This window comes from Vicugna pacos, chromosome 7 (assembly GCF_048564905.1).
Source record: "Vicugna pacos chromosome 7, VicPac4, whole genome shotgun sequence".
NCBI lineage: Eukaryota > Metazoa > Chordata > Mammalia > Artiodactyla > Camelidae > Vicugna > Vicugna pacos.
Genome location: NC_132993.1, coordinates 45,844,508 through 45,862,357, shown reverse-complemented (window position 1 = coordinate 45,862,357; position 17,850 = coordinate 45,844,508). Strand labels below are relative to the sequence as shown.

Below are 17,850 nucleotides of genomic sequence, written 5' to 3'. Positions count from 1 at the left end.
TACAGATGAGAAAAATGAGGCTTACAGAGATTAAAATGACTTGCAGAGGATCCCTCAAACAGAGGCACAGTTGGGGCTTGAAATTAGGTCTTTTTGGCACCAAAGCCTATGCTTATAACTGTTAAGCTGTGCTGTATGTAAATTATGTGGTATAGCACTTGATATTGTAAGTACTTAAGCAATAGCTTTAATTTCTATTGTAGATTTGAATTAATAATAACAATAAAGGATGCCCTGATTCTTACCTACCCAGTAACACTGTTTTCATCTCTTTTTTTTTCCTAGATGCTTTATAAGGTCTTATTTGTAACCAAGTCTTCTTAGAGACTGTAGTCTCTAAGTCATATGTATATGATATCACCAGTTACATAATCAGGGCTTCTGGCTTTTAATTCCTTTTCTATGCTGTGTTCTTTTGGAAGAATTTTGGTCACTTATGGAAGAGTCTTGTAATTGGAGAAAAGGTTCAGCTGTTAAAATGATTTGTCTACTTCTTGACTTCTTTTGTGTGTACTTACCTGTAGGAAGTCTTAAAGGTCATGAAAGGTGTTGCCCAGGGCCTGCATACATTGCACAAGGCTGACATAATTCATGGATCACTTCATCAGAACAATGTATTTGCTTTAAACCGTGAACAAGGAATTGTTGGAGATTTTGACTTCACCAAATCTGTGGTAAAATATAGTGGTTTTATAAATAAGTTCTACACTTGATTTAATATTATTAGGCAGTTCAGCACTTTTGTATCATATACTTATTTATTATAAGATCTCTGCTTCTCAGTTATGGTGTGTCATGTAGTGTAAGCAATTATGTGTTATCAGTTAGGTGCTGGAATGAGAGTTTCCAAAGTTGTGCGTTATATTTTTTTAACCATAAGTCTTAGGAGCGACTTGAAATTACAGTCAATGGTATTGACACCATTAACATTAATTATTTTATTCTCATCAAGAAACATTTAATTGCTGGAAAGTACACAAGGAAAACTAGGAGGCCATCTCCTCTCTTCCCATCTGCTGGTGCCCTCCTCAATAGATTAAATTTAGCTGTATATACTTTGCTGTTTTTTGATTAATGAGCATTTTTAGAAACTAGAGAACCTTGGGCTTTTACATTCAGTTCAAGTGTCGGTTCAACTATATCGGTTGTTAATTTGGTGCCATATTATCTCAGAAGAGGCAGTTTGTAGGGATAACAAACATCAAACAGTTAAAGAGCTTACTGTGATCTTTTTTTTTTCTTTTTGGTAGAATGAGCAATTTCAAAATATACACAATCACGAGAGAGAAATTCTTTTTTAGAAAAACAGCTTTATTAATACATAACTCCCATTTCGATATGTACAGTTCAGTATGAGTTTTTAATATAGTCACAAGATTCCGTATCAGTCACCACAGTCTAATTCCAGAACATTTTAATCACCCTCAAAAAGAAATTCCATACCGATTTGCAGTCCCTCCCCTGTTCTTCTCTACTCAGCATCTTGGAAACCTCTAATCTACTTTCTGTCTCCATGGATTTGCCTAGACTGGACATTTCCTATAGATAACAGTCATATATGTGGCCTTTTGCAATTGGCTTATTTCACTTAGCATGTTTTCAAGGTTCATTCATGTTGTAACATGTGTCTGAACTTCATTCCTTTTAAAAAATGCCCAAATAATATTTTTTGTATGGATATGCCATATTTTGTTTTTACATTCATCAGTTTGTGGACATTTGGGTTTCCACTTTTTGACTGTTGTGAACAATGCTACTGTGAACATTAGTACAAGTTTCTGTGTGGACATATGTTTTCTTTTCTTGGGAGTGGACTTGTTGGGTTATATGGTAACTCTGTGTTTCACTTTTTGAAGAACCACACAGTTTTCCAAAGTGGCAGCACCATTTTACTTTCATCAGTGATATATGAGGATATATGAGGATTCCAATTTCTCTGAATCCTTGCCAGTATTTTATTGTATATGAAGAGTTCCCTTTTGACCAGTAGAACTCACAGTGCTTTATATGTCATTTGTAAATCTTTGGATAATGCCACCTGTCTGTAGTTTCAGTGGTGTTCATATGGTACCTCAAAAAGATAAGAAAATAAAAATGTAAAACTCTAACTCTAAATCATTTATACAAAATGGATTTGCTGAAATATTTATATTAATTTATTTGAAACTTAGGATAACATCTTAAGAAAAATAACTAAGTTGTGAGTTTTAAAAAGTTCTCAATTCTTAGGGATCTTGGTTGATATGCCTTTTGAGCATGCTGTCTGTACAGCTCTAGGAATCATGAGCTGTATTCTTCCCCTTTATACTGATTTGTCAGTTATTATTATCCCTCTAAACATTGTTTGTAATCTTTTATTTAAAATTACTTACTTGGAAATATTGATTAAATTCACCTTTTCCATTTTTTATCTTACTCTCAAATTGAGATGTTAAACAGGAAGAGTAATTTGAAAAGCAATTGCAGTCAAGAACATTGCTTCTCAGACTTTACAGTACATATGAATCTCCTGGGAATCTTGTTAAAATGCAGTTTTTAGAAATTGAAGTAAAATTAGTATATAACATTATATGTTTCAAGTGTACTAAAATGCAGATTTTATTCAGCATTTCTAGAATGGAGATTCTGTATTTCTCACAAGCTCCCAGGTGATACTGTAGCTACTGGTCTTTGGACCGCACTCTGAGATGCAAGAATAAAGATAGTAGGAAGAGAAGATAATTAACATTTAGTGATATGTGCTAGGTAATTACTGATCTGATTACCTTCACCTTTATAATAATTGTTTTAGGCTCAAAGAGTTAGTTAAAGCCCGAGGTCACACAGCAAATAAGTGGCAGAGTGGGAATTGCAGTCAAAGTCTGTCTGAATCCAGAGTTCATGTTCTTGTCATTGATCATCCTTTGACATGTTGGAAATGGTAGACTTAGAAAATGGTCTGTAAGGAAGGAAAGTAACTTTGTAGACTTGTGGCTTTTAAAAGTTATTTAGAATTTTCAGAATTAAAAAAATAGCACTGCCTCTTGTCCTTATGAAATTTATTGAAAAAAAAAAAGAGTACCAAATTCTTAAAGAATCACTAGTTCTTAGTTTTCAATCTGTTGAGTCTACAATATGAAATGTAATCATAGTCTGTCTCACTGTCATGAGACACTGTTTATGAGACCGATTTTGAGAGCAATTTATAATGGTGGAAATTGGGTAAAAATGTTTAAAAGCAAGAGAGAATAAAATACTTCAAGTGAATACTTTTTTTTTTTGGCGTTGATTAAACACAGAAAGCCACCTTAACTGTGTTGTCTCTAAAATATTTAACCTACCAATATTTAACCGATTTTTTGTAGAGTCAGCGAGCCTCAGTGAACATGATGGTTGGTGACTTGAGTTTACTGTCACCTGAGTTGAAAATGGGAAAACCTGCTTCTCCAAGTTCTGACTTATATGCTTATGGCTGCCTATTACTGTGGGTATGTTATTTTTTATTATTGAAACAGATAAATCATTTATATATATTTCATTACAGAAAGTGATGATTGTAGTGGTTTTTCTCAATGTATTACACTGGATAAAAAGCAGAAAAAATTTTCCAACTGTTTTTAAAGTTTTATCATAAACTGTTCCTGTGTAGTTCTTTGAACAACATGGGTTTGAAATGTGCAGGTTCACTTAAACATGGTTTCTTTTTCAGTAGTAAATACTATAGTAGTATACCATCTGTAGCTGCATGGATACAGAGGAACCATGGATAAAGAGGGCTGACTGTAAATTATATGCAGATTTCAGTTGTCCCAAGTGTTGGTGCCTTAACCTCCATTCAGTTGAACCTCCTACAGTTGTTTAAGGGTCAGCTGTACTTCCTGTCACCTATTATGTACTTTCCAAAATTTGGCTTGATATATATTTAACATATCATGCTGTTGTCTTAGTTTTATTAACAGTGAAGTTGATTTTATTCTATATTAACCTGGAAGCAATTCATGCATATATGGAAAACAAATATTAATTGAGCCTTGAGTAAATGTTCCTGCTTTCAGTGTAAACCAAATAGCGGTTTCTTATCCATGGTTTAAACCTGTGAAATATGAGGGATTAAGTGTTAACAAGGGAAAGATGTCTGTTCTCACTTCTGCTTAACATTATGCTAGAGGTTCTAGCCCAGGGATCAGCAAAATTTTCTATAAAAGGCCAGATGGTAAATATTTTGGGCTTTGTGCGTCATATGATTTCTGCTGCGATAGTATGAAAACAGCCATAGATAATACATAAATGAATCCGTGTCTCTGTTCCAATAAAACTTTATTTGTGGACATTGAAATTTTAATTTCATATGATTTTCATGTGTCATGAAATAGTATTCTTTGATTTTCTTTCAGATATTTAAAAATGTGAAAACTGTTCTTGGCTTTGAATCTATGAAAATAAGCAGTGGGATGGATTTGGCATGCAGACTGAAGTCTGCTGATCTGGATCTAGCCAGTCAAATAAGGCAATAAAAAGAAATAAAAGGCATACAGTTTGAAAATGAAGAAATAAAACTGTCTTTATTTACATATTACATGATTAGTTATGTGGAAAATTTTTAGGAATGTTATGTACATAAGAGCTACTAAAACTAACAAGTTCAGCAAGGTTGCAGGATACAAAGTCAGTATAATAATTAATTGTATTTCTGTATACTAGGAAATTGAAAATTAAGTCATTTATAGAAATATAAAAAATATGGATTATTTAGAGATAAATTTGACAAAAGATATGCAAGACCTATACACTGGAAGCTACAAAGTATTGTTGAGAGAAATTAAAGAAGGCATAAATAAATGGAGAGATGCACTGTGTTTATGGACTGGAAGACTCAGTGTTGTAATGACATGAGTTCTCCCAAGTTGGTCTAGATTCAATATAGTTCCAACAAAAGTGCTTTTAGGCTTACTTTTTTTTTTTGCAGTCATTTACAATCAGATTCTATAGTTCATATGAAAATACATAGGATTTGGGGTAGCTAAAACAATTTTGAAGAAGAATAAAATTGGAGGACTTTGATTTTTAAGACGTAATAAAATTGTAATCAATATGGTGTGATACTGGTCTAAAGTTAGATATACAGATCAATGGAACAGAATAGAGACAGTAGAAATAGACCCACTCATATATGGTCAGTTGATTTTAGATAAACATGCCAAGGCAATTCTATGAGGGAAAGAATAGTCTTCAACAAAGTTACTGTAACAATTGGTATCTATACATAAAAAATATGACTCAACTTTGACAGAATCCTTGCACAGTGTATAAAAATTAATTAAATATATATTAGACCTAAATGTAAAACCTAAGTCTCTGAAACTCAGGAGACAATCTTACTGACTTTGAGTTTGGTGAAGATTTCTTAATAATAGGACATAGAAAACATCAAGTGTAAAAGGAAAAAATAATTTGGATTTCATCAAAATTCAAAACTTTGCTCTTCAGAAGACACTGAAAATGAAAGGCAAAAAATGAAAGGCAAGTCATGCATAGACTGGGAGGAAATATTTGCAAAACGTGTATCTGACAAAAGACTTGTATCCAACTTACAAAGAACTCTTACAACTCAATGATAAAAAGACAACTCAACTTAAAAATAGGCAAAATATTTAAATAGGTACTTAACCAAATAAAATGTCCACATGGCAAATAAGCATGTGAAAAGATGCTCTCAGTTACTAGGGAAATTAAAACCAAAATGAGATACTACCACACACCCACTATAATGTCTAAAGTAAAAGACTGACAATACCAAATGTTGGCTAAGGTGTTTAGCAACTAAAACTCTTGTATATTACTGAGGGGAATGTAAATATAACAGCCTCTTTGGAAACAATTTGGCAGTTGTTAAAAGTTTAAACATAAACCTATAATATGACCTAGCCGTTTTACTCGCAGGTATTTAGCCTAGAGAAATGAAAGTGTATGTCCACACGAAGACTTGTGCATAAATACTCAGACATTTTATTTGTAGTAGCCAAAAACTGGGAACAACCCAGGTGCCCATAAACAACTGAATGGCTAAACAGTCTGCTGTGTATCTATCCATTGGAATACTACTCAGCAATTAAAAGGAATGAACTATTAATACAAGCATACCTTGTTGTATTGTGCTTTGCTTTATTGTGCTTTACAGATAACTGTGTTTTTTATATATTGAAGATTTGTGGCAGCCCTGCATTGTCAGATGATGGTTAGCATTTTTTAGCAATAAAGTATTTTTAAACTTTTAAACTAACATATGCATTTTTTTTAGCCATACTGCTATTGCACACTTAATAGGTTATGGTATAGTGTAAACATGACTTTTACGTTCTGGGAAACTAAAAAAATTTATCTGACTTCCTTTATTGTGACATTTGAGTGATTGCAGTGGTCTGAAATTGGACCTCAATATTTTTGAGGTTTGCCTTTACACCCAGTAATATGATGGAATCTCAGAATAATTCTGCCATGTTAAAGAAACCAAAGGAAAGAGAGTATATACTTTATGGTTCTGTTTATATAAAATTCTAAAAAATGCAAACTTATCTATGGTGATAGATCATCAATGCTCTGGGGTTTGAGGGTAGAGGGGAAGGGAGGGATAGATTACAAAGGGGCATGAGGAAATATTTTTGGTATGATCACCATGTCCACCAGCTTGATTGTGGTGATTTTGTAGGAGTATACTTATACAAAACTTATATATACTTATATAAGTATATACTTACACAAAACTAATCACATTATATACCTCAAATATATATATTTTAGTATACATAAATTATACCCCAATAAAGCTGTAATAAAGAGAGTGTTTATACCTACCCAAGTAGTAATCAGTGGAAATCCCATTCCACAATCAATTATTCACAAGTTTTAGCCTTATGCTAGCATGTGTATTTAAAGTTGTCTGGTTTCATAGAATCATCATAGCCGTAGAAATGATTATACTGGCATTTTTATCATCGCATCAGTAATATCCTTACTGTTTACATCAGAGGGATGAAAGTTAATGTCTCAAATGTTCTTGTGTTCCTGAGAACTATCATAAAATATCACTGAAGTATGGTGATAGCAGTCTTTATTCCACCAATTTCCCTTCATCTTTAAATGGCAGTAAAGAGCTCTATTAGTAAATACACTGTTGTTGCACTGAATTCCTGCTCATCTTTAATGTTGACTAAGGTCTTCTAAAATTTTTAGTTTTAAATTATCATGTGTTTCAGTTGACTGGTTTTTGGTCTTCAGTCCTTTTAACTATAACATATGTATATATGTATAAATTAGTATAGCCATCACCACAGTTAGGACAGAGAACAGTTCCATAACTCAAAACAAACAAGCAAGCAAACTAACAACAAAACCCTTATGTGCTGTCCCTTTCTAGTCACACCTTCTCCCTAACCCTTAACCATTGGCAACTGCTGGTCTTTTCTCTATCACTACAGCTTTGTCTTTTTAAGAATGTTGTATAAATGTTATCTTACAGTGTGTAACCTTTTGAGGCTAGCTGCTTTGCTCAGCATAATGCCTTTGAGATTCATTCAAGCTCCTTAGTATATCAGTAGTTCATTCCATTTTTGTTGCTGAGTAGTACTCTATTATATGGATGTGCCAACTTTATCTCTTCATCTGTTGAAGGACATTTGGGTTGTTTACAGGTTTTGGCTATTACAAGTAAAGCTGCCATAAACATTTGTATATAGGTTTTTGTGTGAACATACGTTTTTATTTCTCCAGAATAAATACCCAGGAGGGAGATTGTTGGGTTGATTGTAATTGTATGTATAATTTTATATAGAGATACCAAACTTACTCAGAGTGGCTGTACCATTCTGTTTTCTCACCAGCAATGTATGAGAGTTTCAGATGCTCTGCATCATTGTTAATACCGCATATTGCCCTTATTTTCTGTTTTAGCCATTCTCTTAGGTCTGTAGTAGTGTCCTATTGTGGTTTTAATTTAAGTTTCTCTAATGGATAATGAAGTTGAGCATGTTTTTGATTATTATTTGCCTTCCATATATCCCCTATGGTGAAGTGACTGTTCAAATCTTTTGCCCGTTTAAAAACTGTATTTCTTACTATTGAGTTGTGAGCATTTAAAAATACGTTCTGGATACAAATGTCTTAACAGATGTTGTTTGAAATATTTTTCCTAGTCTATAACTTGTCTTCTCATTCTCCTCACAGTGTCTTTTGCAGAGAAAAAGGTTTTAATTTTGATGAAGTTTAATTTATTGTTGTTTTCCTTCTGTAGATAATGCTTTTAGTATTGTATATAGGAAATCTTTGCCTAACCCTAGGTTATAAAGATTTTCTCTTACATTTTCTTTTAAAAGCTTTATAGTTATATGTTTTACATTTAGATCTAGGATCTGTTTTGATGTAATTTCTGTAAGAAGTGAGGTTTATGTCAAAGTTCATTTTTTTGCATATGGAATGTCCAGTTGTTTCAGCACCATTTATTAAAAAGACAGTGATTCTCTACTGCATTTCCTTTGCATGCTTGTAGGAAATCAGTGAAATTCACTGTTTGTAGAAATTCACACAGTGAAAATGTGTGAATCTGTTTCAGGACTCTTTATTCTGTTTCATTGATCTGTGTATCTGTTTACCAATACTACACTGTCTTGATTACTGTATTTTTATAGTAGTAAGTAGTATATAGTAAGATAGTTTAAGTATAGGTAGTCTAAGTATAAGTAGTATATAGTAGTAAGATAGTTTATCTTAAAATTGGGTAGTATGATTAGTAAAACAGTTTTTTCAAATTGTTTTAGCAGTTCAGGTATCTTTGCCTTTTCAGATACATTTTAGAAACAGCTTTTCTATATGTACAGAAAGCTTCTGTGATTTTTTTTAACATTTTTTATTGATTTATAATCAAGCTTCTGTGATTTTGAATAGAACAGATCAGTTTGGGGAGAAGTGGCATTTTGAGTAATTGCATCTTTACTGTGTTAAATCTTTTAATCCATGACCTCCATTTATTTAAGTCTTCTTTGATTTGTTTCATCAGCATTTTGTTATTTTGAGTGTGTAGATCCTATAAATGTGTTGTTAGATTTTATACCTAAGTATTCCATTTTTTGTAACTACTGTGATATCTTAAAAATGTTTTCTAGTTGTTCAGGTTCTTTTTTTTTAAACAATTTTTTTTTGGATAGGAAATTTAGTTTAGTTCCAAAGGTTATGGATATTTTGATCTTCCTCCTCAAATAAGGCAGGTTACAATAGAAGAACCTAGTGTAAAATGTGTACAAAGGCACATACTCAAGGGTTGTGCTTGAAAAGGCAATGTTTAGAGTTAAACTGGAATCATTAGCAGAGAATCTTATTTCCAGAGCCATCAGTAGATTAACTATCATGTTATGGCTTTTAAAAGTTTTAGAATTAGCAAAAATAAAAGTAACAGCTTATTTGATGTCAAAACACTAGAATACTGACTAGATATTTTGAGGCATATTGTAAGATATTTTGGTTTAGGATCATTTCTGTTATGAGACCCAGACTGAATGATGGAAATATTTTGAAGACTGCCTTCAGCTACTCAAAATTCTAGTGTTTTGAGTGTTGGCAACCCTTCCATCTCCAGCAGTAAACTGTATCTTTTAACTGGTATATTTGGAAGGTAGCCTTAAAGTCATTTGTATTAAGATGCTTCTATGTTTTTTCAGGTTATAATGAAATTTTTAAGACATTTCTAGAACCCATTAAAAAAAGTACAGTACTTCTGGCGTTATAGTGAAAAAAATTGTGTTTGTGTGTGGGTGCTGCTGTGAGGAAGCTGAATAATTTTAAAATAAAAGTGATTGGCTCTTTTATTCAGGTGACGCTTTTTTAGCATGACTTTCTCTGAAATGCAGCCCTTTTGTCTACTTGAATTTTCTCTTAACATACTATACATTTCTTTTATTTATCTTTATTATTGTCTGCTCTGCCAGTAGAATGTAAGCTCCTTTAAGGCAGTTTGTCTTGTTTGCTCCTGTATTCTAAATGCCTAAAAGCGTGTGCCTGGTGCAGAGTAGTTGCTGGAATATTATGGAATGCATGCCTTTACCGTATCCAAATGAAAGTTTAAATTTTAGCCACAATTATGTGCTGAAATACTATTTAAAAAATAAACTGTGCCGTGTTTCCTTGATGAGTTCATCTACTGATGTCTCAACCATGGCCCCTTATATATTTCTTTGGAAAATTGTTTATAAAGATTTTCTTTTTATTCCAACTTCAAACTTATTCCTAGAATATGTTAGTGGTCATATTGATCACTCATTGAATAACCTAACCTTGCAGTTTTTGGACTTCCTTAACAACTTGAGACCCATACCTTCATGCCATTTCAGTTACCTTCCAAAACCATGATTTTGTGATTCCCTATAATTTTTCTTTTACAGAAGTAATAGAATCCAATCCAATATATATCTGGACAGAACTTCCAGTTCTCTCATTTTACTTTAACTGCTTTTAAATTTCCAATATGTTTTTTTTTTAATTGAAGTAAAGTCAGTTTACAATGTTGTGTCAATTTCTGGTATACAGAACAATACTTCAGTCATATAGGAACATACATATATATCCGTTTTCATATTTTTTACCATAGGTTACTACAAGATACTATATATAGTTCCCTGTAATATACAATATAAACTTGTTGTTTATCTATTTTATGTATATTAGTATCTGCAAATCTAGAACCCCCAATTTATCCCTTTCCACGCCCTTCCCCTCTGGTAACCGTAAGTTTGTTTTCTTTGTCTGTGAGTCTGTCTCTTATTATAAATAAGTTCGTTTGTCTTTTTTTAAAAATTCCACATATAAGTGATATCATATGGTATTTTTCTTTCTCTTTCTGACTTACTTCACTTAGAATGATAGTCTCCAGGTCCATCCATGTTGCTGCAAATGACATTATTTTATTATTTTTTATGGCCAAGTATTATTCCATTATATAAATATACCACAACTTCTTTATCCAGTCATCTGCTGATGGACATTTAGATTGCTTCCATGTCTTGGCTATTGCATATAGCGCTGATATGACCATTGGGGTGCATGTATCTTTTTGATTTAACATTCCCTCTGAATATATGCTCAAGAGTGGGATTGCTCTATCATATGGTAAGTCTATTTTTAGTCTTTTGAGGAATCTCCATACTGTTTTCCACTGTTGGCTGCACCAACAGTATAGGAGGCTTCCCTTTTCTCCACACTTTCTCCAGCATTTATCGTTTGTGGACTTTTGAATGATGGCCATTCTGACTGGTATGAGGTGATATGTCGTCTTGGTTTTGATTTGCATTTCTCTGATAATTAGTGATATTGAGCATTTTTTCATGTGCCTGTTGGCCATTTGTATGTTTTCATTGGAGAATTGCTTGTTTAGGTCTTCTGCCCATTTTTGAATCGGGTTTTTTTAATTATTAAAATTATATCTGTTATGTATATCTGTTATATATTCTGGAAATTAAGCCTATTCTACTGGTATGAGTGTTTTAATAGTTTGAGCAAAGTGTAGAAATCTATTTGGGTTCCTTTACCCTCCCCACTTTTAAATATCATTCATTGTCTTGAGCATCAGATAATGCTATAACTTGTTTTAATCATCATATATATTTTAGGAAACTCATGGTGAGAAGAATAGTCTTTGGTATTTATGTTTCTATTCTTTACACTGTTATTTCTTCCTTCTTGATGCTGCAACATTCCTTTCTGAAAAATTCATTTCCTTTTTATTTGAGGTACTTAGCCATTCTTTAAGAGTTTGTCTTCTAGTGAAAAATTCTTCTATTTTCCCTTCACGTAGAAACATCTTGATTTCACTTTCATTCCTGAAGGATAGTTTCACTGGATGTAGAATTTGTGTTTGAAAGTTCTTTTCTTTATCAGTTGAAAAAATGGTGGTTGTGTTACTTCCTTTTAATCTCCATGGTTTTACATGAAAAATCCTCTGTTACTCAAGTTGATATTCCTACATAGGTAATGTTTTGCTTCTCTTTGGTTGCACTTAAGATTTTTTCTTTGTTTTTAGTTGTCAGAAATTCCAATAATTTTCTTTGAGTTTATGCTATTTGAGTCACCTTCTTTTTTGAAAACTGGGTATTTTATATTAAAGAATTATTAATTTTTATTGTTATATTGTGATTGTGTCAAAATAAGGCTTTAATCTTCCTTGATGGAGGAAAGTTATAAGACACCCTGTCACTACGTTGTTCCTCAAGTCCTGGAGTCTCTCACCAGTTTTCCTTCCTCTTTTGACCTGTCAGAGATCTCTTTTTGTTGTCTTTTATGTTGTTTCTGAACTTAGTGGTGAGGAGCAGGAAGAGTTTAGAAGTCCTTTTATTCATTTTTAAATTACAGTATGTGGAACTTATTTAAATCTGGGTTTAAGTAAATGATAAGAAAATAAAATATGAGGTTATTAAAATTTGAAAACTTGATATTTTATATTCAAGAATTATTAATTTTTAGTGTGATATTGTGATTATGTCAAAGTAAGACTTTATTTTTTAGAAATATGTAGTAAAACATTTATAGATGAAATTATGAGATATATAGGATTTTCCTCAAAAATAATATATATGGGTTTGTACCTAGGGCAAGAGTGATCATTGGTTGATGGTTGTTGGGGCTGAGTGATAAATACATGGGATTCAGAATATCTTTGTGTATGTAAGAAGTTCTCCATATTTGATAGTTTATAAAATTTTAGCAAGTATTTCTTGAACACAGGTTAGGTATTAATGAGGAAGCAAACTTGCCTGATAAATTTTCTTTGTATTTAATATATGAGTATTGGTGAAGCCAATACAGTGTAAGCTACTGCATATTAATATATTTGCTTCTAAGGTGAGGAAATATTAAAAGTGCTTATAGTATGTGCATCAACTCTTGATTGATACTTTAGGAGCCCCAGGAACTGTTTGGTTGCTTGTGAACAAGTAGTGTTGTTGCTGTTTTTTTTTTTAATGAAGATATTTTTATCTTGCTAGAAGTAATGTGCTTTCTTTGATCTCTTCTCTCTAGAACCTAAAGAGTTTCAGATTGGCCTCTGCTATAGGATTGGTATTTTAGTACATTGGGAATTTATTCATTCTCATTCTCTTTAACAGCTTTCTGTTCAAAATCAGGAATTTGAGACAAATGAGGAAGGAATTCCAAAGGTGGATCAGTTTCATTTGGTATGTGACCTTTTTGTCATTTAATGGTTGGAAACATGAGATATAGATGTGTAGCAGTAATAAGACTTATATTTGACTGAAGATTTGCAGGAATACAAAATAGCATTCACACTAAAGAAGTATTGAAAAATTTAAGTGCCCTAACTTACACTATTGCCAGAAAATTACTGCTAGAGAGTACTGCTGAATTGTATGTTTGTCACACAAATTATGTAAGTATTCTGTGTAATAATTAAGGAAAGACAGTCTTTGTTGTATCTTCAAAAATCACATTATATTGAAACTAATGTTTTACTACTTTTTGTACGTACCTAGCTGTGTCTTTTCTTTGTCATACATGTGTGTCATTGATAATTGCTTTGAGGTATGGGTATAGCCAACGTATTTTGAGTACCTATTCTATATCAGGAATTGGTACTGGTTTCTAGGATTGCAGCATTGAAGAAATTAATAATTTAGAAATATGAACAAGTTAAACAACCAAGATCTATATACAGAATATTAAGAAAATACTTTGAAGGAAACTAATTTTTAATTTGGCAGAGAGAGGAGGAGGGAAGAGGTTGTTAAAAAATGCCACCAAATAGTTATTTGAATAGGTGAATCCTCAATATTGAATTAGGATTTTACAAGAGGTAGAATGAGGTGATGGGCATTTCAGGTAAACACAGTAACTTGCACTAAAACATGGAAATATTAAAATCTTTTGAAATTATGTAGTCCTCAGTGTGACTAGATATTAAGGGGTTAATTATGGCAGTGAACAAGTCTATAAAAGTATAATGATCTGACTATAAAAATTCTCTTGCCATTTTTTTAAGAACATATTTATTTTGTATTTTACGACTGCTTTTATGACTTTACTTTTTTAAGAGCAGTTTTAGGTTCACAGCAAATTTGAGAAGGTAGAGATTTCCCATGTATCCCCCATATATGCAGTTTATCCATTATCAACATCTCCTAACAGAGTGGTACATTTTGTTACAATTGATTAACCTACATTGACATTATCCATGGTTTACATTAGGGTTCACTCATGGTGTTATACATTCTTAGGGTTTGGACACATGTATGATGACATGTATCCATGATCATAATATCATACAGAGTATTTTCACTGCCCCAAAAATTCTTTGTGCTCTACCTATTCATCTTTACTTTCTCCAAGTCCCTGGAGACTTATCTTTTTACTGTCTTCATAGTTTTGCCTTCTCTAGCATGTCATATAGTTGAAGTCATAAAGTATGCAGCCTTTTTATTTTGGCTTTATTCCACTTAATAATATGCATTTAAGGTTCCTCCATGTCTTTTCTTGGCTTGTTAGCTCAATTCTTTTTAACGTTGAATCCATTGTTTTAATGTACTTGTTTATTTATCCCTTCACCTACTGAAGGACAACTTGGTTGTTTCCAGGTTTTGGCAGTGATGAATAGAGCTGCTATAAACATCCAGGTGCAGGTTTTTATGTAGACATAGTTTTCATTTCCTTGGGTCAGTGCCAAGGAGTGCAGTTGCTGGATTGTATGGTAAGAGTATATTTAGATTTTTAAGAAACTGTCAAACTGTCTTCCAAAGTAGCTATACCATTTTTCATTGCCACCTGCAGTGAATGAGAGTTCCTGTTGCTCCACAGTCTCGCTTGCATTTGGTCAATATTTTGAATTTTGGCCATTCTAATAAATACGTAATAGTATATTGTTTTAGTTTATTTTCCCTCATGACGTATTTGCCATCTGTATATCTTCTTTAGTGAGGTATTTGGCAAGGTCTTTGGCTCATTTTTTAATCATGTTTTCTTATTGTTGAGTTTTGGGAGTTATTTATATATTTTGAATAACAGTCTTTTATCAGGTATGTCTTTTACAAATATTTTCTCACTCTGAAGTGAGCTTTTTGTAAGCAGTATACAGATGGGCCTTGATTTTTATGTAATCAGCTACCTTATGTCTTTTGATTAGAGCATTTAGTCCATTGACATTTCAAGTAACTATTGATAGGTATGTATTTATTGCCATTTTATTACCTTTTTTTCTGGTTGTTTTTGTAGTTCTCTTGTTTAGTTCTTATTTTGTTTCTTCCCTTGTGGTTTGATGATTTTCTTTAGTAATATGCTTATGTACCTTTCTTTCCAGTTTTTGGGTATCTTTTGAAGGTGTTTGATTTGTGGTTACCATTGGCTTCATATATGTTGACATATAACTATATCTACTAGTTTTAAATTGGTAGTCATTTAAGTTCATTCTAAAAGATTCTACATTCTAAAAGATCTACATTTTCTACTTCTCTCTCCATATTTTGTGGCTTAGATGTCATATTTCCTTCTTCATGTGTATCTCTTAACTCATTGTTGTACTTATATTTGCTTTTATAATGTTTTTGTCTTTTAATCTTCATATTATCTTGTTTAAGTGGTTGATCATCAGCCTTTACTATATATTTGCTTTACTAGTGGCATTTTTCCTTTCCTATAGATTTTTTCTTCTTGTTACAACCTTTTCTTTTCCACTTAGAGAAAACTCTGTAAGATTTCTTGTTTAGTATTGATGAATTCTTTTAGTTTTTTCTTGTCTGAGAAGTTCTTTCTCTTTTTCAATTCTAAATGATAATCTTGCTGGGTAGATTATCATAGGTACAAGAGTTTCCCCTTTCTTACTTTGAATCTATTATTGTACTCCCTTCTGGCCTGCAGAATTTCTGCAGAAAAATCAGCTGAAAATCTTATGGGAGTTCCCTTGTATGTGAGTCTTTTTTTCTCTTGTTGCCTTTATAATTCTCTTTATGTTTTACTGTTGACATTTTAGTTATACATCTTGGTGTGGGTCTGTTTGGGTTCATTTTGTTTGGGACTGTCTGTGCTGCTTAGGCCTGGATATCTGTTTCCTTCTTCAGGTTTAGGACGTTTTCAGTCATAATTTCATCAAATACATTTTCAGCCTCCTTCACTCTCTTTTCCTTCTGGAACCCCTGTAATGTGAATGTTGGTATGCTTCATGTTATCTCTGAGGTCTCTTAAATTGTTTCATTCATTATCTCTTACACTGTTCTGTCTTTCTTAAACTGTTCCATTCATTATCTAATTTTTCCATTCTAAACTGCCTAATAGTTTTAGCATCAATTAATGATTGTAGTCTAGACAACTTATTTTGTTGAAGAATGGTGATTTTCCAGTTCTGTTATTGCATCTGTGTTTATTAATTGGAATGTTATTATAAAGGTAAACTTTGCCTCAACAGTTTATTGGGTTACCCTAAACTTTAGTTCATCCAGGGAAAGCAATTATAAGAGTAATGAATTTGTTTCTTAGCAGTCTCTAAAAGGTATCAAATTAACATTTGTTATTTTAAGTTGTGTCATTGTAATCTCATGGATTTAAACATTTTAATGTGTCTCAGATTGTTGAAGTCATTTTAAAAAGTCAGTGTTTTTGCTCAATTTCTAATTTTTTGAGGACCCTATTCAAGATGTATCCTGTGATCTTTGTCACAAATTAGATTGTCTTTTATAACTTGCTTTTTGCATAAGATGTCCCTGATTATCTTGTACATTCCTTGCCTAATACTGGAATTAACCATTTTTCCAAGGAGCCTATAATCCTTTTAGTAGGAAATTTAGAGACAAAAATATGGGTGCAAAGATTGATCATTGTTGGTTGGGATTTTTCAATAGGAAGTGCATTTTTTATTAGAAAAAGAAGAATGAATACAGACATTATATAGATATTTCCAAATCAGATTCAAGATTGTAGGCTTTTTACTTAATTTTAAATACAAGTCCCTTCTTACTTTGATACTAGTAATCTTAATTTTTGTGATATTAACAATTACATACAATGAATGTGATAGTTTAAAAATGACAATATTATTAAAAAGTATAAGGTTATTGAATATAGTTAAACATTTCTTTGAAGTTCTTTCTTTTTGACTTTAGGAAGTATCTTACTAGATCTTTATCCCGCTAAGACTGGACAGTCTGAAATACTTGTTTTAAAGTCAGTTGAAATAATTTTCTATGTGATTATGTTACCTGATACATAATTAAGTCCATTTGTTTGATTTTGCTTTTGACATTTAGGGATTACTTTTTTGTTTGTTCTTTAACTGTGTAAAACCAATTTTATATAATTTTATAATTTGTGAGAGTGAAAAACTTAAGGTAGAAATTCTTTTCTCTGTAGTTACTTTTGGGAATTGAGTCAACTGTTTTTTCGTAGTAATTATGTAATTTTATTTTATACATTTAGATTTTTGATACAGTTATAATTATCCTGGTGTTTGGTGTGAGGAATAGATCTGATTTTATCTTTTTCCATTGGGTCCATTTGTCTTAGTACCTTTTATTGGAAAGTTACCCCTTCTTCCATTAGAAATGCCACCGTTTCATATAATAAAGTTTTATTTGTGCAGGAGTATATTTTTAGTTTTTCTATTTTGTTCCACTGATGTGTTTATTCATATTCCAGTGCCATATTCTTTTTAATTAACAGACTTTGATATCTTTTTTTTAAACATTTTTTATTGATTTATAGTCATTTTACAATGTTGTGTCAAATTCCAGTGTTCAGCACAATTTTTCAGACTTTGATATCTTTTAATACTTGAGAAGGCTAGTTCCTTCCTTATTGCTACTTTTTATCAGAGCCTTTCATATCTGTTCTCGCTTA

General features: G+C 32.0%; 1 protein-coding gene across 4 annotated transcripts in view; it reads left to right on the top strand.

Moving 5' to 3' along the window:
• Positions 1-17,850, top strand: part of STK31 (serine/threonine kinase 31) — a 65,596-nt gene that overhangs the window by 45,130 nt on the left and 2,616 nt on the right. For 3 of the 4 annotated variants that reach the window (XM_072964828.1, XM_031674114.2, XM_072964825.1), the window contains 3 exons: positions 525-674; positions 3,345-3,467; positions 13,122-13,190. In XM_072964828.1, the coding sequence (XP_072820929.1) occupies positions 525-674; positions 3,345-3,467; positions 13,122-13,190 (342 nt within the window). The remainder of the gene's footprint in view (positions 1-524; positions 675-3,344; positions 3,468-13,121; positions 13,191-17,850) is intronic. The other variant, XM_072964826.1, reaches the window with a different exon arrangement.